General features: G+C 45.8%; 1 protein-coding gene across 1 annotated transcript; it reads right to left on the reverse strand.

The window, feature by feature from the left end:
* Positions 1 to 1,084: 1,084 nt before the first annotated feature.
* Positions 1,085 to 13,993, reverse strand: LOC311127844 (protein lin-54 homolog). Its single transcript, XM_084159731.1, has 14 exons — positions 13,812 to 13,993; positions 10,680 to 11,492; positions 10,370 to 10,481; positions 10,031 to 10,143; positions 9,803 to 9,931; positions 9,172 to 9,364; positions 8,897 to 8,970; positions 8,567 to 8,755; positions 8,395 to 8,486; positions 7,222 to 7,293; positions 6,945 to 7,047; positions 6,594 to 6,731; positions 3,724 to 3,926; positions 1,085 to 3,003 (listed from the first exon to the last, which is right to left on the reverse strand). The coding sequence occupies exons 2-14, from the start codon at positions 11,457 to 11,459 to the stop codon at positions 2,808 to 2,810; spliced, it is 2,394 nt and encodes a 797-aa protein (XP_084015857.1). The 5' UTR covers positions 11,460 to 11,492; positions 13,812 to 13,993; the 3' UTR covers positions 1,085 to 2,807.
* Between the last annotated feature and the right edge of the window lie 8,252 nt (positions 13,994 to 22,245).

Consider the following 22,245-nt stretch of genomic DNA (forward strand, 5'->3'; position numbering starts at 1 on the left):
CACAGATCAGTTCAGTATGGTCTCAAAAAAGACTAAGTTCAATACAGAGATTCCCTCAGTAAAAAAAGCCTGGTATTGCAAACATTTTGAGAAGGTCAATTGTTTTGTTTAGTGTACATTTATTACTACAAAGTTATGGGTTAGGTTAAGTTTCTCCTGAAATATTTAGATTTGATATAAACTTTTCTGTTCTTTGATTGATAATATTGACTTATTTATTCTGTTAAATGTTTTACTTCGTTAGAAGACAATCTAAAAACCATTCCCTACCTTTTACGATCAGATTGAGGGGGTGAGTTTAGCACGATCACAGGGTTCTGGTTGTGCTCCTCTATTGGAAGCCCTTTGAAATGTCCCGCTTTGTGGGATGACAATGGATACTAGGGGTGTATTCAATGAGGTGAGAAATGTTGCAGATAGAAATGTAAACAGAGCAGACAATTCCAATCCCATACCTAAAATACCGTTGTATTGTTTTCTACACAATGCATTTATCTGAACGTTCTGTAACATTGCACCCTCCTGAACAGGCCGCAGAGAAATGTTTATTTTCTAGCATGAATAAAGCTATTAGGGATGCATCATGTCATTCAAACACACAGACCAATTGTTGATGCTGCTGTACAGCAATTTTGCAATACTTCAGCATCCAGCAAGGTCATCCATACAATAAACAACGTTTTCAGTGCATAGGGATGATTACAACTTTGAAAAGGATGTGTGATGGTGTATAACATGGTCATACTCAAACTCTTAGTAGTGAAAAACATGACGCATACAAAGGCCCTCCTTTTGGACAAGGGTCATTTGTAAACAAACGCCTGCTTGGAAGTTTTTTTAATGTGAGTGTGTGTCTTCAATAACATTGCGGAAAAGAGCAATAGACAGACAACGTAGTAAAAGTCCTTCAATGCCCTGAGCAGAGTGGGGAACGTAAGGCAAAAGTATCCTGGGGGAAATAAGGCTACAACAACTAATATCAGTGTTTTAAAAACACACACACACACACAAATACACTCAACACACATACAAAAATATAGAAAGGGATTGGCTTTGTGAGGGGGAAATAACTGACCCAAAGGGTCTTAAAAACATCACTTTCTTTATTCAAACACTACCCAGATGCCATTAAACACACACACTTGATGGGTAGCATTACAGTGCGACACACAGAGGCAAAATCATGTGTTGCCTGGTAATCCATGATGACTTAGTAAAACACAAAGCTACCAAGCCCAAGCATCAGCTCACTGTAGCGTAAAGGCACTCTGCAATGCTAAAATAATTGCAGTGCTTCGGACATACAGTGATACTATGACTAGACTCATTATCCAATCGAACAATCTGCCCCTGGTTCTTGACGGTGATCCAACGTGTGTGTGTGTGTGCGCTATCGCTGTTCTCCATGCTTCTGGAAAGAGGCAACTTGATATTCACAAATAAATAAAAAAATAGGGGCACCTAGATTCCAATATTCATCTTTCCCTAATAAAAGTAGACAACTTTCATACCTTGCCAATTAATTTAGAGTACTATAAGCCATAAGTACTTTAGTAGAGCGAATAACTTGGATTTGATATCGTGAAACCTTACCCTTTCTGAATGTGTCAGAAACAGGACTACGCTACCCCAAAACACCCCCATTGAACAAAACCCACCATACCAAAAGATTGGTGAAAGTCAATCCAAATAGATACTATTTAGTCGTTTAAAATGGCAAATGGAATCCTAATCCGTGATTAAATTAAAGTGGGAATTTGTTAGTTGTTCCTAGATATTTTGCTAAGCTCTGAGCACAAGTTGAAACGGAGGTTGAGGAAAATAAATAGTGGGTAACGTGAGCATATTGTGGGTTACAGTATAAGCTAGCTACTGTAGGGAGATCGGCATCATGATTAGAACCTGGGTTACTACCTAAAGAATACACAGCCAGAATGTGACTTCTTTCCCTGTCTGCATCCAGAATCATCAGAAATGATTAAAACAGAGGGAGAGGGCGAAAGAGAGGGACATATGCAAACGAGCCATAATAAGATGGAGAAAAAGAAATGAGGTGATAAGAAAATAGAAGGGGGAAAAAACGGTAAAAATTCCTAGTATCAAAAAGTGTACATGGCAAGTCTAAAACAACCCCCCCTTCCCAAAACACAAACAAACTTTTGTTTGCTCCCCCTTGCACCTCTTTCTCTGGTGAGTCTCTCCCACAATCCTTATTTTTTCAGGGAGGCAGGGGGGCATGGGGTGAGCCCCTTCCTTCAGCCAAGGCTATGCCAAGGCTATTCCCACTAACTGTAAAGAAGAAGTAGCACCAGCTCCAGAGCAATTCATGTCCTCCCAACACTAGATCTATGAGGGTGGGTAAGCGGTGAGCAGTGCACAGGGATGTCCTTGCCTCCTGGTGCTTGCTGGCTGGGTCTAGCTAGCTAACAATTGACGGGACTGTGCACCACTCTCCACCCTATCCAATGCTAGCGCTATCGGGATGGGAGCGAGAGCGCACATGGGCATGGCTAGCAGTTAGTGGAGCAGACAGACAGTCCACTCCTCTCCCAATGCTTTGCCCAGAGGGTGGGCGAGAGAGACGGCGCCCAGGGCCGACTCCCCTCATCACACAGACCCACTGTTCATCTCTGAGACTGGGCGGTTAGCTAGCCCGGGAGGCAGAGAAACCAAGGACCACTACCACTCCCAATGTTTAGCTCTGAAGCTGGGGGAGAGAGGAGGCCACCATTTCCTTCTAGTCTCCCAGCACTAGTTTTCACTGGGCTGGGTGAGAGACATGCAGACAGCGAGCCCATGGACCTGCCCTAGCAGTTGATGGAGGGACAGTCCGTCTTGCCCGCTGAGCTAATGATCCTCATGAGGCAGCGTCCAAACTCTTCCAGGATCATCCTCTCTGCGGTGGCCTGGGGCTGCTGGATCAGCTCTGCCTGCTCAGCCTGCTCCAGCAGACATTCACACGTCGCCTCTGCCACCTTCTTCGTCACAAACGTAAAGGGCATCCTGGTGGAGAGAGGATGAGATTAGCCACTGTACTACCACAAGATACACAGGATAGAGGGGGAGTACAAAGCAGGATAGGCTGAAGAGGGGGAGGCGAGAGGGGGTGAGGCTACAGAGAATACATCTAAAGAGGATGGGTGGAGGAGAGGGGGTGAGGCTACAGATAATACATCTAAAGAGGATGGGTGGAGGAGAGGGGGTGAGAAGTAGGGTTGCAAAGCTAATGGTAAATAGCCTAGAGAAATAGCCTAATTAATCAAAAAAGCATTTAATCAACAATGCCATTATCTTCAATTAACCCTGCAACTCTGCCAACGATGGACTTTTTCACAACTGCCACTAGTTTGACGCCAAAATATTGACAATAAATGCACATTGACATAGTAAAATGTATATAAAGGATATTTCATGCTGAAACCCTAAATGTATATATGTAATCATCTTATTTAATTATTTCATATATTTTACATGTGATACAACTACACAGAAGGCCAGAGATTATTACAGACTGTGATAATCTGAAGTACCCAAAAGGGCCACTAGATGTATTTCGATAGATTACATAAAATCCTTGAAAGATACCAAAATTCTGGTAGTTTACTGGTAAATGTAGAACGTTTCCAGTAATATACCCTTCCTTTGCAACCCTAGTGAGAAGAGAGAGGGTGAATCAAGAAAGGGGGGTGAGGCTGGAGAGAGTGAGTCTAGAGGGAGTCTTACCTCCCCCCTCCGCTGGTGATGGCGGGGGTGGTCCTTGTGAGCAGGTCTGAGATCTGTGACGACAGCTTGGTCTTGGCTGCCGTCTGTTGTTGAACTCTGACCTCAGCTGCATCAGCCAGGTGCATCAGAGTCTTCCTCTCAGGGCTCTCCTCAAAGTTCTTACAGCCAACACACTTACAGTTAGACGAGCACATGATCTTGGCCTAGCAGAGAGAGAGTGGGTAGGGGAAGAAACAGTAAGGCTGAGTCTCAATTAGGTAAACCAGGGGTGGGGAATCTTAGCCCCGAAAACGATGAGTTCAATTAGGTGTTAGTGCTCCCCTGTAGCTCAGTTGGTAGAGCATGGCGCTTGCAACGCCAGGGTTGTGGGTTCGTTTCCCACGGGGGGCCAGTATGAAAATGTATGCACTCACTAACTGTAAGTCGCTCTGGATAAGAGCATCTGCTAAATGACTAAAATGTAAAAATATGTTATGGCTTTTTTTTACTGCTTGGCTGGAACAAAAGCCAGCACCCACACCAACCCTTTGTGGACAAGTAATGTCTTCACTAGGGCTGTTACGGTGACCGTATTACCGCCAGTCACAAGTCATGACCGCAGTCAAATTCCATGGGATCGTTGAGTCACGATAACTAGGCTTCTCCAAGCTGCACTCTGATGCCGATGATGGTCATTAGTAGCCTACTAAAACTTGCTAACGGCCAGGTACTCAGCACTCTATTGTCCCTCTAATCATTCTGACATCAATGCAAATGCTATCGAAAAATTAATAAAATCGGGGCCTCCCGAGTGGCGCAGTCGTCTAAGGCACTAGAGATCCTGGTTAGAGTCCAGGCTCTGTTGCAGCCGGCCGCGACCGGGAGACCCATGGGGTGGTGCACAAATGGCCCAGCGTCGTCCAGGTTTGGGGAGGTTTTGGCCGTCAGGGATGTTCTCTTCCCATCGCGCACTAGCGACTCCGGTGGCGGGCCGGGCGCAGAACACGCTGACACGGTCGCCAGGTGTACGGTGTTTCCTCCGACACATTGGTGCGGCTGGCTTCCGGGTTAAGCGGGCATTGTGTCAAGAAGCAGTGCGGCTAGGTTGGGTTGTGTTTCAGAGGACACACAGCTCTCGATCTTCGCCTCTCCCGTGTCCATACGTGAGTTGCAGCGATGGGACAAGACTGTAACTACCAATTGGATACCACGAAATTGGGGAGAAAAAGGGGTAAAAAATAAAAATAAAAAATTCAAATCAAACACTTTATGAGCCCTGGAATTCAGAGTTTGAGCAGAATAGGATCACCTGTTGCGCAGGACCTCTGAAACAGGGTTGGAGAGCCCATAGCCTAGTGAAACGTTATCTTATAAGCCCAGTCATTGCGCAATCGTGTGTGAAAACAGAGTTTTGACTGGACACTATTAAAAAAAGGATCCCAGCTTTCTCGTGCTGCTATATTTATTCCTAAAATTAAGCACATTAATCCGCTTTACAACCACCTGGTATATTAAAAACGTAACCGCATCAAACCTCCATTCGCAGGCTACGGATTACGGATAAAGAACAGATTAAATTGAGAGTGATGAAGTGTGTGCAGCCTGCGCAAGAAACAGAGCAGAGCGCATGCCTTTCATGCGAAAAATAAATAAATAACATTATTGCAGTCGCATCATGCAGCCTTAGAAATCAAAACATATAGCGTAAGTAAGGTTTGTATCACAACTAAAGTTGCATAAATAACTATTTAAAAAATACTTTTACCTCTTTCTCCCCAATTTTGTGATATCCAATTGGCAGTTACAGGGGAGTTATCCTCCGAAACACGACCCTGCCAAGCCGCACTGCTTCTGGACACACCGCTCGCTTAACCCGGAAGCAAGCCGCACCAATGTGTCGGAGGAAACACCACCCAGCTGGCGACCAAAATCAGCTTGCAGGCGCCCGGCCCGCCACAAGGAGTCGCTAGAGTGCGTTGGGACAAGGAAATCCCGGCCGGCCAAACCCTCCCCTAACCTGCACGACGCTGGGCCATCTGTGCGGATTTCTTTGTCCCATCGCACTCCAGCGACTCCTTGTGGCGGGCAGGGTGCCTGCAAGCTGAGGGGTCATGGGTGTCCCGGTCACGGCCGGCTGTGACACACCCTGGGATTGAACCCTGTAGTGACGCCTCAAGCACCCTGTAGACCGCTGCGCCACTCGGAAGGCCAAATGATCACTTTGTTAACCCCTCAACACAGAATAGCAGCATGTGTGAACAACCTCTGAAATCGTTCTGGAAAAATATCATTTCAAATTTTATTCAGCTATGTTCAACTGTATTCTTCTTACCATAAAATAATGCCACGGGAATTATAAGCCAATCTTATCTGCTAAATGAACTAGTGTAGCCAACTGCCATATGGCATAGCCAGATCAGGGCCTAACATAAGGACGACTCAGAATATACTATTCTGTTCTTCTAAAATAGGCTACCTTTTCTTCATATCATAATGTTTCTTTAGACCGGCCTAAAATAAATAATGGATTTCTTGTGATGGTGTAGGCTATATTAAATGGATTTATTCAACTTTTTAAAATGTAGATGTTCCAAAGGTCCACGTCAGTGGCTTGTAGGCTATGCGTGGAAGCCCGGAGATGCTAAACGTGTTTATGTTAATTAACGGTCAATTACTGTGAGACCGGCAGTTATTTACATGACAGTTAAAGGCTGACAAAATGTCATGACCGCCACAACCCTAGTCTTCACATCGTTTCCTACCTTTCATCTACACTGATATCAAAAGATTGGAAAAGTGAAAGTAAGATGGACTAGAACAGTACGGAATACAACTAACAGCCACCCGTAGAAGGACAGGTGTGTTGGTGAGAGAGAGAGAGGGAGGCCCACCTCGTAACACTCGCAGTAGTTCTTCAGGCAGCCTGAGCGTTTACAGTTGCAGCCTTTGCTGTGTCTGCGATCCGACTCGCCCTCTTTACCTTTACCGATCTTCGGCTTGAACGCCTCCGGGTTACGGTCCAGACACGCCTGGGGAAATAATACACCCCTTTTAAAAACAACTCTTTACACAAGTAGTCAGATATAACGGGGTGGTTACTTTTCACACAAGACCAAATGATAACACTAATCAAGGAGTACATTAGTCACACAACGTTTTTCTCCACACAAAAACCAAGTAAGGTGTGACAAATAGAGTTGAGTCAAATCTGATTTGTCTTGCAGTGGTGGCCTGTTCCTCACCTTGATGGCTTTAGCTCGCTCGGTCTCGTGTTCCAGGTTGTTGAAGCAGTTGGTACAATTACAGCTCTGACAGAACTCCCCGTTGGCAAAGCAGTCACAGTACCTGCAGAGAGAGCAAGACCCCATTCAGACACAACATGGACAGCTAGAGGTTAGGCCCATCTCAATGACATCTACACTCTAAATACAGGACTTTTCTTTTTTTTAAAGCAGGAATTCTGTTACACATGAACAGTTGAGTGGGTTGAGTTCCCTGTAAGTTATTATAGTACATTACAGTTTGAGACACTGAGACTTGTTGCAGTTGCAGGACTTCCGTGGTCTGGAGGCAGCGTCTGATGTTGATAAGCTGTGGGAGGAAGGAATACGCTTATGATTAGTCAGCGCATTGAGTTTATAACAACGTCGTCATAAAAATCTGTGGATGTTCCCTTGAGCAAGGCACTTAACCCCAATTTGCTCCAGGGGCGGCGTACTACTATGGCTGACCCTGTAAAACAACACATTTCACTGCATCTATCCGGTGTGTGACACAAAAACATGAAATACAGTGAGCTCCACAAGTATTGGGACAGTGACACATTTTTTGGTTTTGGTTCTGTACACCAGCACTTTGGATTTGAAATGATACAATTACTAAATTGTAAATAAGAATAGAATATGTTTCTAAACACTTGTACATTAATGTGGATGCTACCATGATTACAGATAATCCTGAATGAATTGTGAATAATGATGAGTGACAAAGTTACACACACAAATATCATACACCACCCCAAAAATGCTAACCTTATATTTGTGCGTCTTTCTCATTCATCATTATTCACGATTCATTCAGAATTATCCGTAATCATGGTAGCATCCACATTAATGTACAAGTGTTTAGAAACATTTTTATCTTACTTACAATAAAAGTGAATCCAAAATTGTACAACACATTATTTACCATTAATTTCTTTAGGGCACAAAATAATCTGAAACATAACCCAAACAAACAGCAAATGCATCTAACAGATTTGTAGAGTCACAAGCTTGATGTAGTCATTGTGTGCTATGAATATGGGACCACAAATACTAAATGTTTTACTACTTTAATGCGCATATAAGTGAATTTGTCCCAATACTTTTGGTCCCCAAAATGAGGGGACTATGTACAAAGTGCTGTAATTTCTAAACGGTTCACCCAATTTGGATGAAAATACCCTCAAATTAAAGCTGACAGTGCACTTTAACCTCATAGTCATTGTGTCATTTCAAATCCAAAGTGCTGGAGTACAGAGCCAAAACAAAAAAATACTTTTGGAGCTCTGTAAATAAATAAATCTAGCATTTCAAACCTCAAAACAAGGTGCTTGATCGCAAACCGTATTTTTACTGACAAGGACTTCTTTCCCATCAAAGCACAGATCATATCCAGCTGGAGATTTCCACTGTGTGATGGTGTGCTTACCCGTTGAGAGGCAGTCTGGCCTGAGTCTGGATGCCTGTAGGGGTGGAGAACCCAGAGCTGCTGGCCAAAGTCACATACGCAGACTGTTGGAGCTGGACGAGAGCGAGAGAGACGTGAGAACACGGCCACACACACTTTTAAAATACATCCAACACACATCCCAGCCTTGTACCTGTGTGACATAATGTGCGGGCAGCACAGCGTAGCCCATGTTCCCAGACCCAGGCGCTAGCACGGTGCCCGGAGGTAGGTTGGTGAGGTTCGGCTGGATCTGGGGCAGGGGCGTGGCGGGCATGATCAACCTCTGCTGTGTCTGGGTTGTCAGCACCTGGCCCGACGATGTCAGGGGCTTGGGCACCACCTGAGAGAGGGGGACAGTAATGAAGTTTAGTTAGAATTACACTATATTAATTGATAGTGCATGTATGTAGCTGTTGTGGCCGAGTGAATGACTGTGTAGGGGAGCAATTCAATCTGTATGTAACGTGTGTTTGTGTGTCACCTGCTTCATGGTCTGTGCTGGGATGAAGGGGACAGACATCCTGACTTGGGCTGTGTTGACCACCATGGGCTTGGCTGTGGAAGGAACAGAGTTCATATGAAACACCAGCACACAGTGGTAAATGCTCCTGTATATTATGGCACTGTTTGGACCTAAAAGACTTCCCCTACCAGTCTCTATGGATGGTCAACCAATCAATCAAATGTATTTATAAAGTTTACATCAGCAGATGTCACAAAGTGCTATGGATGGTGAGTCGGGAGTCTGTCTCCTACCTGTCATGGATGAGATGGTGCTGTGGCTGCCAGCCTGTCCCGTGCTGCTGCCCGTGGTGGCAGTGACCAGCCTGACGTAGTGGAAGCGGCTGCCTGGCACCTGGATCTGCTGCACGTTGGACGAGGTGGAGTGGGGGAAGATGGTCTTAAACTGGGGGCCGCCCACCGTCACAGTCTGCACCGGCTTCATTGGCTGTGAGGAGAGAGGAGAAGAATGGTCAAGATCATCAGCAGTAGCATGCCTGATTCAAATGATCAAGGTCTTGGTGATAAACTTGGTGGGCTTGTGGTTAGAGTGTCCGCCGTGAGATTGGAAGGTTAGGAGTACGATCCCCGGCCAAGTCATACCAAAGTTAAAATAGGACGCAATGGCACTCAACATTAAGGAGATGGCCCTGCGATAGACTAGTGTCCTGTCCAGGGGGTGTACTGGACAGGACACTAGGCTCATGCTCCTATGAGCTGTTCCGGAAGGCTACTTTTTGGTGATTAGTTGGCTAGTTGAAATCAGGTGATCCAGTGCTTGAATAGAACAAAAAAATTGCAGTCCTGAGGCTGGGGTCCCAGAGACCCAGAGAAACACTGTTATAGAGGTTAGTTGTACCTATGCAGTAGAATGGCTGGAGACTACCTTGGCTGGGGAGGTGGCTGTAGACTGTTGTACTAGTATCTGATGTCCAAGGTGGGCCATGTTGAGCGGCAGAGACACTGACTTCTGAGGGGAGTTGGGGACCTGGGAGGCCACCGACACCACTGTCAACTGTTACACAAAGAGAAAACAGAATGATATGTTTAGTCATGAAATCCAAAACGCAAAATGGGGAAAACTGCAGAGGGATTAAGTGGCAGCATGTCTGACCTTGCTAGGTGACTTGAGCGGGGAAATGGCAATCTTGCTGCTGGTGCTGAGGGTCTCAGAGAGGGTGATGGTCCGCGGGGGAGTCACTGGGCTGCTCGTGGACAGGACTCGACCTGGGAGGTGGGGTTGGGGGAGGGCACAGAATCACAATGATGAGGTCAGAACCAGGGGCAGGGATCAAAGTCTACATACATTTCTATGGCTCAAAGCAGTTATAACAGTTTTAACTCAGGCTGTACGTTCAATGATTACACAGCTGTCCATGAGTGTGTGGCACATTACAAAGCAAGCATTCTTTCTATGAAGGGGTCAATATGAGAAACACGTGAGGGTGATTACCTGTAATGACATTGGATACTGATGTCTGGGCGGTCAGACCTTTGTTGTTGACAGCTTTAGTGATGATGAACTTGATTGGCCCAGCTGACGACACCTGCGTTTTCTTTGCAATCTGTTGGCAAATACATTTATTTACCTTTACTGTAAACTACAGCAAAGAAGAGACCTACACATAAAGCCTACCTAATCACCAGCAAAACTCCTCCACCAAAGGTAACCCATGGCTAAATTAATCTTGTCACTACAAAACGTGTACACAGCTGAGCACAGACAAACAGGTTAACAAACAAGTAAACAAATCAGGTCTCACCTGAACAGTCTTCAGCTGCTGGGCCTGCAGGGTGGACACCTGACTGGCCGAGCTGACCGCCTGCCCCACCATGACCGGCTTCAGGTCTGTCCTCCCCGCTATCGTCACCACCTTGAAATGCTGCGGGTGGGCCTTGGCCTCCCCCTGCCCTGAGCCAGGCTTGGAGCCCGTGTGGGGCAGCTGGAGCACAATAGACTGGCCTGACTTGCCTATGGCCGTCACCATGAACTTCTGGCCCCCTGGAGTGGTGGTGGTAGTTGTGGTGGTGATGCCTGGGTACCTGGTGGTGTCTGCTCCCGGGGATGAGGCCACCTTATTGAGGACGATCTGGTGGTTGGCTGAGAGGATGAAGGGAGCTGAGAGCTTCTGTAAGCCCCCCGAGGTGAGACTGACCCCGGCCGGGCTGCTGGTGGTTTTGGGGGTGGTGGAGGTGAGGGTGGAGGCTGTGGTGGGTCGGAGGGTGAGGGGGGAGGATGAAGGTATGGAGGGGGTGAGGAGGAGCTGGGTGGCGGAGGTGGTGCTACAGAGGGTGGAGTCTGTGGTGATGGAGGTGGTCAGGGCCTGGGTCCGCTGGGTCGGAGGGGCATTCGAACACAGGCTAACGATCTCTGGGACGGCGGGCACATCTGTTTCCATGGGGATTGGTGCATTGTCGCTGGGCTGTGATTGGCCAGAGGCTGCAGGGGACTCTGAGGGAGGGTCGTCGTCCATGACGATGGCCTCTGTGTCCATTATCTCGTCAGGGAGGAGGATGTTCAGCTCTGGCGACACCACGTCCATGTCTGCAGGTTTACACTCAGCTCAACTCAGTCACTGCAGAAGACAAAACAGGGAACGTCAGAATGTCAGTCCAATGGCTCCACCAAGCTATTAGACCTGTAAAACACCTTTTCTGGTACTTTCGTTTCGTGTCAAACTGACGGAAATAGATAGTCCAAAACATTTGCTGCTGCAACTTTTGGGATATAGCCTAAACATGCATTTCCAACCAGAGGTTTTTTAGATCCTGCTTGGTGCCAATAAGCAATTGATAGGCAACCAAGAACAATTACAAAATTATTTTCTATCAATAAATAAAAGTGAGATGCCTAGTGGGATGCCTTAAACTGAATGACCTTTTCCCAATTCCTGCATATGAACATGTGTTGATGTTTGCATAGAACGATGTGGATGTTGCACACACACACACACACACACACACACACACACACACTACTGCAAAGACACGGGAAGGTGCAAACCCATTGATTTTAAGGATGTCATTGTCATATACAGCTCAAAACATGCAGTGTGTGACATCAGTAAATATATTAAGATTCAAGACTCAAGAGCAAATCCACCAAATAGTTTCAAAGACAGCGATGAATTCATAAGAAATGAACAAGTTGTTACACACATAGGCAATGCAACATCGTGTATCTGACGTTACAGAATACATTCATAAATTATCTGTTTAAATAGCATTAGAAATGTTGCAATGGATCTGCAGTGGTAGTAACACTAACGTTAGATAGCTAAATGCGGTAGTTTAGCCAACCACCAAGAACAATAACAAATATTTGTTTATGTAACGACATTATGACCCTAACTCTTTGATTGCAATACTACATTAAACGCTTACTTTGCAACAAAGTCCACCTGATTTCGAACGGTATAAGTTAATAGAGTTTAGCTAGCTAGCTAACTAACATGTAATCGATTGTGTGGATAGCTAGTTAGCTAGCTAGCTAACGTAGCTACCTTGGCTAGGCCGCTTCGGACATCCAAGAAAATAACAATCTTTGTCCTACCTCCGCCGTACTCCAAATAAGACAGATGGCCCACTACAAGTCGATAAACTACGGGGTATCGATGTTCATCTTCTCAATTTTCTAAAGGATATGATCTGAGCCTGATTCCTGTTTTCTCAACTAAGCAGCCTGTCAAAATCATCAATTGGTGACAGGAGCAGTACTATGAAAACGAACAGCTAGCTTACCAGCTAGCTACGTTTCTATTTTCAGGCCGGGGTTGGATTTCGAAAGATCCGCCATTTTCACCTCGTCATCAGTTAACTAAAGATATGAGAGGAAGAAAGAGCAATAGAGATGAACGCCCATGCCATGGATCTTGTTTACCAATGAAGTAATGGGGGCACAGTTTACAATAGATTATTACCAGGTAGTGCAACACAGTAATATTACAAGAGTAATCCGCGTTGTCACATATTGTTACAAACCATATGATCTTGTAAATATTTACATGGTACTCTGTGTAGAACTATACAGTGAATAACGACACGAATAATACATCTAAATTATTGTCCATTGGTAATCAACTGTGGTGAACTGTTATTTTGTGTTTTTTGGAAAGTAGATTCAAATGTAAAATAATCAAATGTCATTAGAACTGCGCTTTTTACAGTAATTTGTCACAGAACAAAACCCCAGAAACCTAGATAAAAAAGGGGGATATGACCTCCCTTGGGAAGAAAGAAACCTTCAGAGGAACCAAGCCCCAGAGGCGAGCATCAAACCATTTGACAGTCAAAGCCCCAGCTGCTTTCAAGCCATTTCACAAAGCAGACAGTAGACACAGACTAGACTAGGAGGGTATTTTCAGGCTAGCCAAAATGGAATAGACAGGATTACTGCAGTGGCAAAAAAAAACCCTGCAAGTTAAACAACGACAAGCCCTAACGGCAAATTGGGCGAGCGAAATTAGAAAATTACTCTCCATCCGTCAGGGTGCTGGAAACAAGCTAGCGGGCTGCATTTACAATGAATTTGATGTCATTTCCATTAAATCACATAAAGTTACAGGCTGAATAATCACTGTCATTCTCAAAGATCAGCAAAATAGTTATGCAATCTAACGTTAGCTATGCAACGTTGATAGTCACCTTTATCTGAACGAAAGGCAAATAAAGGTGTTATAATGTGCCTATGCATGTTTTCCAACTTCCTATCGCTCCTACAACAGGAGTCCTATGCTAAGCTAAGTTAGCTGTTAGAATAAGCCATCTTCATATGCAGCTAGCTGTCTGCTAACTGTCCAAATGGACATAATCAGCTGTTAGCTAGCCAGCAGCTAACTCATTAGCATTTTGGCTAACATTATCTTTCCCCTTTCACACAGCGAATAGATTCTTACGTGGCTTGTTTTTCCCCTCCGTGCAATACTTGACTCAAAACGTGTTAACGCACACACTCCTTCGCCGTTCCGTACAGGCGGAGCAACATCTTGGTAAAACGCACAGAAACGTAGACGATTGTTCAAAATACCGCGCCTAGCGCCATTTCACCCCTACCATCCCATAATAACGTCACGCCCTCCTTGACAACCACATGGCGCGTCATCGAACTACTTCCGGCCTCGCTCTTAGCGCTTGATAGCGCTACAACAAAGGAGTGCGTTCGTAAATTAACTCTGGCTATATACTCCGATTTCTGAGCGCTCTCGTCAGAGTGTGCCAGAGCGCAGAATAATTAATGAATTTACGAACGCGCAATACCAGTTGAATATGACAGGTTTCAGTAAACGTCGACAAAAAACGTAATTAAATTGTTGCCAGCAGCACAGTTACAGTCACCAACGGTCTAGATAACGCTAATGCCAGGGCGAGTAAAATGGTCAGAGTGAGGTGTTCTCTCGTTTGTGTCTGGAAGTAGCTAGCAAGCTAGCCAACTTTAGACAGTTAGCTTGGGTGCTTGGCTGCCGTTGTAAGGTCAGAACGCTTCGATCAACCCTACTCCTCCGCCAGAGCGTCCAGTGTATGCTCCGAGAGCGAAACGCTCTGAATTTATGAATGGTCAATCTTGACAATGCTCTGAATTTATGAACGCCCAGACTGCACTCTGAGCGTCCTCTGGCACTCCAAAGTGAATTTACGAACACACCCTCAACAAGACCGCAAAGTGCACAAAAATAAAGATTTTGGAATTATTAGTCCAACAGTTGCAAACGAGAATTTCTATTGGACAAATTCAGGTATGTTTATCCACATTTTGTTCCGTTTGAGAAACGTTTTTCAACAGAATCGGCGGAATGAATACACCCCTGATCACACGTAAACACAGTTCACTTTCATAGCAGCCACGTTGTATTCATTCTCGCCTCTATGGGCTCTCCTCCTCTCACCTTTTCCATTCGCTTGTTGACTTCAATGCACAACACATCAGCTGTATGTGACCAGGCGAAAAACCCTTTCCTAGCCAAATCATATAATAACCGCTACACACAGACAACATCGTTGTCACCATATTAGCTAGAGTAATGTCATAGTCAACATAGCTAATAGAACTAATGAGTTAGTAAACCCGCTACAATCATGCAGTAATGTTAGTGTAAGCAGTTTAGCAGTTACACCGGAGGTCCCTGGTGGCAATACATTTGTAAAACCAAAAGCTTACCTTGACTTGGAAGAGTTCCAGTGTTGTGTTGGATAGTCATAGCCAGCTAGCTAACATAGCATCCCTCTGTTTGAGCCAGTTGTTTGAGTAGGCTAAACTAGCTAGCTGCATTTGCTAGCTAATAAGTGAACATGAAAGAGAGAAAAAGTTACAAAGCTCTCTCTCTACCTCTCTCTTGCTTCTCCTTCATTTTTGAAGAAATGTATTTGTTAAAATCCGTTCAACTATTGTCTTTCTCTCTCTTTTAGTCAACTACTCACCACATTTTATGCACTGTGCAGTGCTAGCTAGCTGTAGTTTATGCTTTCAGTACTATATTAATTCTCTGATCCTTTGATTGGGAGGACAACATGTCAGTTCATGCTGCAAGAGCTTTGATAGGTTGGAGGACATCCTTCGGAAGTTGTCATAATTACTGTGCAAGTCTATGGAAGGGGGAGAGAACCATGAGTCTCATCTGTAACTGTTTTAAAATCACCATTGGCCTCATGGTGAAATCTCTCTGCGGTTTCCTTCCTCTCCGGCAACTGAGTCAGGAAGGACACCTGTATCTTTGTAGTGACTGGGTGTATTGATACACCATCCAAAGCCTAATTAATAACTTCACCATGCTCAAAGGGATATTCAGTGTCAGCTTTTTTTTTTTTTTTTCTTTTTTTTTTGTACACATCTACCAATTGGTGCCCTTCTTTGCAAGGCATTGGACAACCTCCCTGGTCTTTGCAGTTGAATCTGTGCTTGAAATTCATTACTTGATTAAAGGACCTTATGTGTGGGGTACAGAGATTGGGTAGTCATTCAATCTTGTTAACCACTATTATTGAACACAGAAAGTGAGTCCATGCAACTTATGTGATTTGCTAAGCACATTTTTACTCCTGAACTTAATTAGGCTTGCCATAACAAAGAGGTTGAATACTTATTGACTCAAGACATTTCAGCTTTTCATTTTTAATTTCATTTGGGATGTGAATACTTTCTGAAGGTATGGAAGTATATGCAATATAATGTTCACAGGCTGATCAAACAACAATGGAACAATTATTGGGTGGATCTCATCTTAAAAACCATGGCATTTGGTAAATCTTTGCTATCAGATCGGATTTACCTAGACTAACTCATCATTGAAACAACAGTGTTACAAATAGCAGAACTACATGTTTTAGGAAAATTGGTCATACTGGGAAATAATACATGTCCAAGAGATCCAAATCTGGTAGCGTATTGGTTTGATACAGTGCCTTGCAAAAGTATGCATCCCCCTTGGCGTTTTTCCTATTTTGTTGCATTACAACCTGTAATTTAATGGATTTGTATTTGAATTTCTTGTAATGGACTTACACAAAATAGTCCAAATTGGTGAAGTGAAATGAAAAAATAACTTGTTTCAAAAAAGTCTAAAAAATAAATAACGGAAAAGTGGTGCGTGCATATGTATTCACCCCCTTTGCTATGAAGCCCCTAAATAAGATCTGGTGCAACCAATTACCTTCAGAAGTCACATAATTAGTTAAATAAAGTCCACCTGTGTGCAATTTAAGTGTCACATGATCTGTCACATGATCTCAGTATATATACACCTGTTCTGAAAGGCCCCAGAGTCTGCAACACCACTAAGCAAGGGGCACCACCAAGCAAGCGGCACCATGAAGACCAAGGAGCTCTCCGAACAGGTCAGGGACAAAGTTGTGGAGAAGTACAGATCAGGGTTGGGTTATAAAAAAATATCAGAAACTTTGAACATCCCACGGAGCACCATTAAATCCATTATTAAAAAATTGAAAATATGGCACCACAACAAACCTGCCAAGAGAGGGCCGCCCACCAAAACTCACGGACCAAGCAAGGAGGGCATTAATCAGAGAGGCAACAAAGACACCAAAGATAACCCTGAAGGAGCTGCAAAGCTCCACAGCGGAGATTGGAGTATCTGTCCATAGGACCACTTTAAGCCCTACACTCCACAGAGCTGGGCTTTACGGAAGAGTGGCCAGAAAAAAAGCCATTGCTTAAAGAAAAAAATAAGCAAACACGTTTGGTGTTTGCCAAAAGGCATGTGGGAGACTAAAATTGAGGTTTTTGGCCATCAAGGAAAACGCTATGTCTGGCGCAAACCCAACACCTCTTATCACCGTTCGAGATTTGAGACTGGGACGGAGGTTCACCTTCCAGCAGGACAATGACCCTAAGCATACTGCTAAAGCAACACTCAAGTGGTTTAAGGGGAAACATTTAAATGTCTTGGAATGGCCTAGTCAAAGCCCAGACCTCAATCCAATTGAGAATCTGTCGTACAGTGAGGGAAAAAGTATTTGATCCCCTGCTGATTTTGTACGTTTGCCCACTGACTAAGAAATGATCAGTCTATAATTTTAATGGTAGGTTTATTTGAACAGTGAGAGACAAAATAACAACAAAATCCAGAAAAACACATGTCAAAAATGTTATAAATTGATTTGCATTTTAATAAGGGAATTAAGTATTTGACCCCCTCTCAATCAGAAAGATTTCTGGCTCCCAGGTGTCTTTTATACAGGTAACGAGCTGAGATTAGGAGCACACTCTTAAAGGGAGTGCTCCTAATCTCAGCTTGTTACCTGTATAAAAGACACCTGTCCACAGAAGCAATCAATCAATCAGATTCCAAACTCTCCAGCATGGCCAAGACCAAAGAGCTCTCCAAGGATGTCAGGGACAAGATTGTAGACCTACACAAAGCTGGAATGGACTACAAGACCATCGCCAAGCAGCTTGGTGAGAAGGTGACAACAGTTGGTGCGATTATTCGCAAATGGAAGAAACACAAAATAACTGTCAATCTCCCTTGATGAGAGAATAGGATGCAGCTGCGTAGGCAGGAATCACTGGAAACAACCCGCAGCTGCACAGGAGAGGCAGATCCTGAGCACGCCCCCCGATCCACTCCAGACACACACCGGCAGACGCACCAACATAATGGGGACAAACACACATACAGATACAACAGACAAAGAGGGGACAAAACAAGGAGGAAGGGAAACAGAAAAGGGAGAGACAAGCTGCCCACATAACAGTACCCCCCCCTCAATGGTCGCCACCTGGCGACCCACCAGGCCTGTCAGGGTTGTCGTGATGGAAGTCCGTGATCAGCTGAGGATCCAACACAAAACGCTTAGGGACCCAAGACCTCTCCTCTGGTCCATAACCTTCCCAATCGACTAGGTATTGGAGACCCCTACCCCGCCTCCGAGAGTCCAGGAGCCTACGGACGGTGTAGGCCGGATGGTCGTCAATGAGGCGAACAGGTGGAGGTGGATCTGCCGGCGGACACAAAAGGCTGGAGGACACAGGTTTCAGTTGGGAGACGTGGAAAGTAGGGTGTATCTTCATGGCTGAAGGCAACTTCAAACGAACCGCAGCGGGGTTAACGATGGACTCTACCACAAACGGACCCAGGTACCGAGGAGACAGCTTGCGTGATTTGGTACGAAGAGGTACGTTCTTTGATGACAGCCAAACTTCTTGACCAGGATGAAACACAGGTGCGGGAGTCCTGCTCCTATCCGCTGTCGTCTTGTTCCTGTCGGTGGTCCGAAGCAACGCTTCCCGAGCGTCGCTCCACACTCTCTGGCAGCGGTGGAGGTTCTCCTGAACCAAAGGAACAGCCAATTCCTTCTCCTGAGCAGGAAACAGAGGGGGTTGATAACCCATGGTTACTTCGAAGGGTGAAAGGCCGGTGGCAGAGGTGGTGAGGGAGTTGTGGGCGTACTCTATCCAAGGCAGATGTTTGGCCCAGGATGATGGATGTTGAGCAGCCACACAACGAAGGGTTGCTTCGAGGTCTTGATTGGCTCTTTCTGTTTGACCGTTGGTCTGGGGATGAAACCCTGAGGATAGACTAACGGAAGCACCCAAAGCAGAACAGAAAACCTTCCAAACACTAGAAGTAAACTGTGGGCCTCTATCAGATACGATGTCCACAGGTATTCCATGGGGACGGAATACATGTTGGACTAGGAGGTCCGCTGTCTCACTGGCAGACTGTAATTTTGGTAATGCTATATAGTGAACAGATTTAGAGAATCTGTCCACAATGGTAAGTATTGTATCATTACCTTCAGACTTGGGTAGGCCGGTGACAAAATCCATGGCTATGTGGGACCAGGGACGGCTGGGAACTGGGAGGGGTAGCAGCAGCCCCGAAGGGGACTGATGGGAGGCTTTGCCCCGAGCACAGGTTGAACAGGCTGCCACAAAAGCCCGAACATCAGTTTCCATTGAAGGCCACCAAAAATGTCTCTTAAGCAGCGTCAACCTGCGTCTCATCCCAGGGTGACCAGCAAAACGGGAGGTGTGAATCCACTGCAACACCTGAGACCGGACCGTCTCGGGAACAAAGAGTAGGTTGGGAGGTCCATCACCCGGTCCCGGGTCCGTGGCAAGTGCAGTCTTCACAAGAGACTCGATCTCCCACTGTACTGCCGCCACGACGCATGAGGAAGGTAGGACTGCCTCAGGCTCGCTGGTCTCCGAAGGGTCAGCAAACTGGCGGGACAAAGCATCTGGTTTAACATTTCTTGACCCCGGTCTGTATGTTAGAATAAAGTTAAACCTACTAAAAAACAGGGCCCATCTGGCTTGGCGTGAGTTGAGTCTCTTAGTGGCTTGGATGTAAGCCAAGTTTTTGTGGTCTGTCCAGACCACAAACGGCAGTTCAGCTCCATCCAGCCAGTGCCGCCATTCTTCCAGTGCTAGCTTGACCGCCAGCAGTTCCCGGTTTCCAACGTCGTAATTCCGTTCTGTGGGTGACAATTTCTCGGAGAAAAAAGCACAGGGGTGAAGCTTTTGGTCAGTGGGGGAGCGCTGGGAGAGGACTGCTCCCACACCTGAGTCAGACGCGTCCACCTCCACAATAAACTGCAGAGAGGTATTGGGGTGTATCAACACGGGGTGGAAAACAGTTCCTTCAAAACCCCTACCGCCTGCTCCGCCTCAGGGGACCACAGAAAAGGGACTTTTGGGGATGTGAGTCTAGTAAGGGGTGCCACCACTTTACTAAAACCCTTAATGAATCTACGGTAGAAGTTAGCAAAGCCCAAAAATCGTTGAAGTTGCTTACGGGTGGTGGGTGTGGGCCATTCCGTCACTGCCCGGATCTTCTCGGGGTCCGCCTTCACCTGCCCGCTCTCAATGATGAAACCAAGGAACGATGTAGACTGTTTGTGGAACTCACACTTTTCTGCTTTGACGCATAGCTTATTCTCCAAGAGCCGTTGAAGGACTTGACGGACGTGTGACTCATGCTCCTCGGGTGACTTGGAAAAAACAAGAATATCATCCAGGTATACAAAGACAAAACGGTTCAAAAAATCCCTAAGAACATCGTTCACCATGGCTTGGAATACAGCAGGGGCGTTTGAGAGCCCAAAGGGCATGACCAAATACTCAAAATGCCCCAGTGGAGTGTTGAAAGCGGTTTTCCACTCATCTCCCTTTTCGGATTCTGACAAGGTGATAAGCGTTCCTGAGGTCGAGCTTGGAGAAAACTGTGGCGCCATGCAGAGGTTCAAAAGCTGAGTTGATGAGTGGAAGGGGATACTTGTTTTTAACAGTTATGTTGTTTAAACCCCTGAAATCGATACAGGGGCGTAACGACTTGTCTTTCTTTTCAACGAAAAAGAAACCTGCACCCAAAGGAGACGACGAGGGACGGATTATGCCCGAGGCCAGAGAATCACCAATATACTGCTCCATTGCCTCTCTTTCCGGTCGGGACAGATTGTATAAGCGACTAGAGGGCAAGGGAGCACCAGGAAGCAGTTCAATAGGGCAATCATAAGGCCTATGTGGTGGTTGAGACAGAGCCTTGTCCTTACTGAAAACCTCAGCTAAGTCATGGTATTCTTTGGGGACAGATGACAGATCGGGAGGAGCTGAGGGATGAGTTGGGTTACACTTAGTGGGGGGAACCGCTGACCTAAGGCACTCTGAATGGCAGTTAGTGCTCCAACTGAGAATGGTGTGATGTGTCCAATCAATTTGTGGGTTGTGAAGAGCCAACCAGGGGAAGCCAAGGATTAGGGGGGTAGCTGAGCCAGACATAACTCTTAACTGAATGCTTTCACAATGATTGCCAGAAATCACTAGGGAAACGGGGGTGGTTTGATGAGTTATCTCCGCGAGGAGGCGCCCATCAAGGGCTGTGACTCGAATGGGGGTAGGTAGTGGCTCCACGGGGATACGAGCTTGTGTAACAAACTGGTGGCTAATAAAGTTGTCTTCTGCACCTGAGTCTATGAGAGCTGAGAGTGGCAGGGAAAGACTCTGGAAACGTAAGGTTACAGGTACTTGTAATCGGGGAATGATGGGTTCAGGATCTAACTCTGGGCTCGCAAGTAGACCCACCGTTACAAGCGAGCCTTGTCTTTTGGTCGCTTAGGGCATGTAGCCAGAATGTGTGTGGCGTCTCCACAGTACAGGCACTCACCCGCCTGGAGGCGCCGTTGCCACTCTGCTGGAGGTAGTCGAGCTCGACCCACTTGCATTGGTTCCTCCTCTGTGCTCGGGATGGGATCAGGAACAAGAAGCTGCCGGCTCCGGGGAGGCGAGACTCGAGTGGTTGAAGGCTGGGGAACTCGTCCTCCTAGATGTGGCCGACCGCCTCTCTCCCGACGCCTCTCCCGCAACCGGTTGTCTAGCTTAATGGACAGGGAAACGAGAGAATGTAAATCATGTGGCTCGTCACGAGCAGCCAGTTCATCCTTAATGGCTTCATTCAAACCGTTTAGAAATGCTCCTTGAAGTGCCACATTGTTCCACTTGGAGTCCGCTGCCAAAGTCCAGAACTCAATAGAGTACTCAGCCACACTGTTAGAACCCTGCCTCAAATTAAAAAGTCTCTTGGAGGAATTACCCACATGGTCAGGATGGTCAAAAACAGTCTTCAATTTAGCAGAAAAATCAGCAAAAGTAAATCCAGTCAAAGTTTGATTTGAGCACACAGCCTCAGCCCAAACCAGAGCTCTCCCTCTTAACAGTCCCAGAACATAATGTACCTTAGAGGAACCAGTAGAGAACGACAGTGGTCTCTGCCGAAAAATCAAGTCACACTGAAGCAAAAATCCCCGGCACTTGTCCAATTCTCCATTGAACGGTTTAGGCGACGTGACAGGGGGTTCCCGATGGAACGAAGCCTG

This window comes from Coregonus lavaretus, assembly GCF_964263955.1.
Source record: "Coregonus lavaretus genome assembly, chromosome: 4".
NCBI classification, from domain to species: Eukaryota; Metazoa; Chordata; class Actinopteri; order Salmoniformes; family Salmonidae; genus Coregonus; species Coregonus lavaretus.

Coding starts and splice junctions, on each gene's coding strand:
- LOC311127844 (XM_084159731.1), bottom strand. CDS start 11,459: ATGGACGTGGTGTCGCCAGAGCTGAACATCCTCCTCCCTGACGAGATA. Junction 8,971..9,171: donor CACCATCTCATCCATGACAG/GTAGGAGACAGA, acceptor TTCCTTCCACAG/CCAAGCCCATGGTGGTCAAC. Junction 7,294..8,394: donor GCCAGACTGCCTCTCAACGG/GTAAGCACACCA, acceptor TTCCTCCCACAG/CTTATCAACATCAGACGCTG.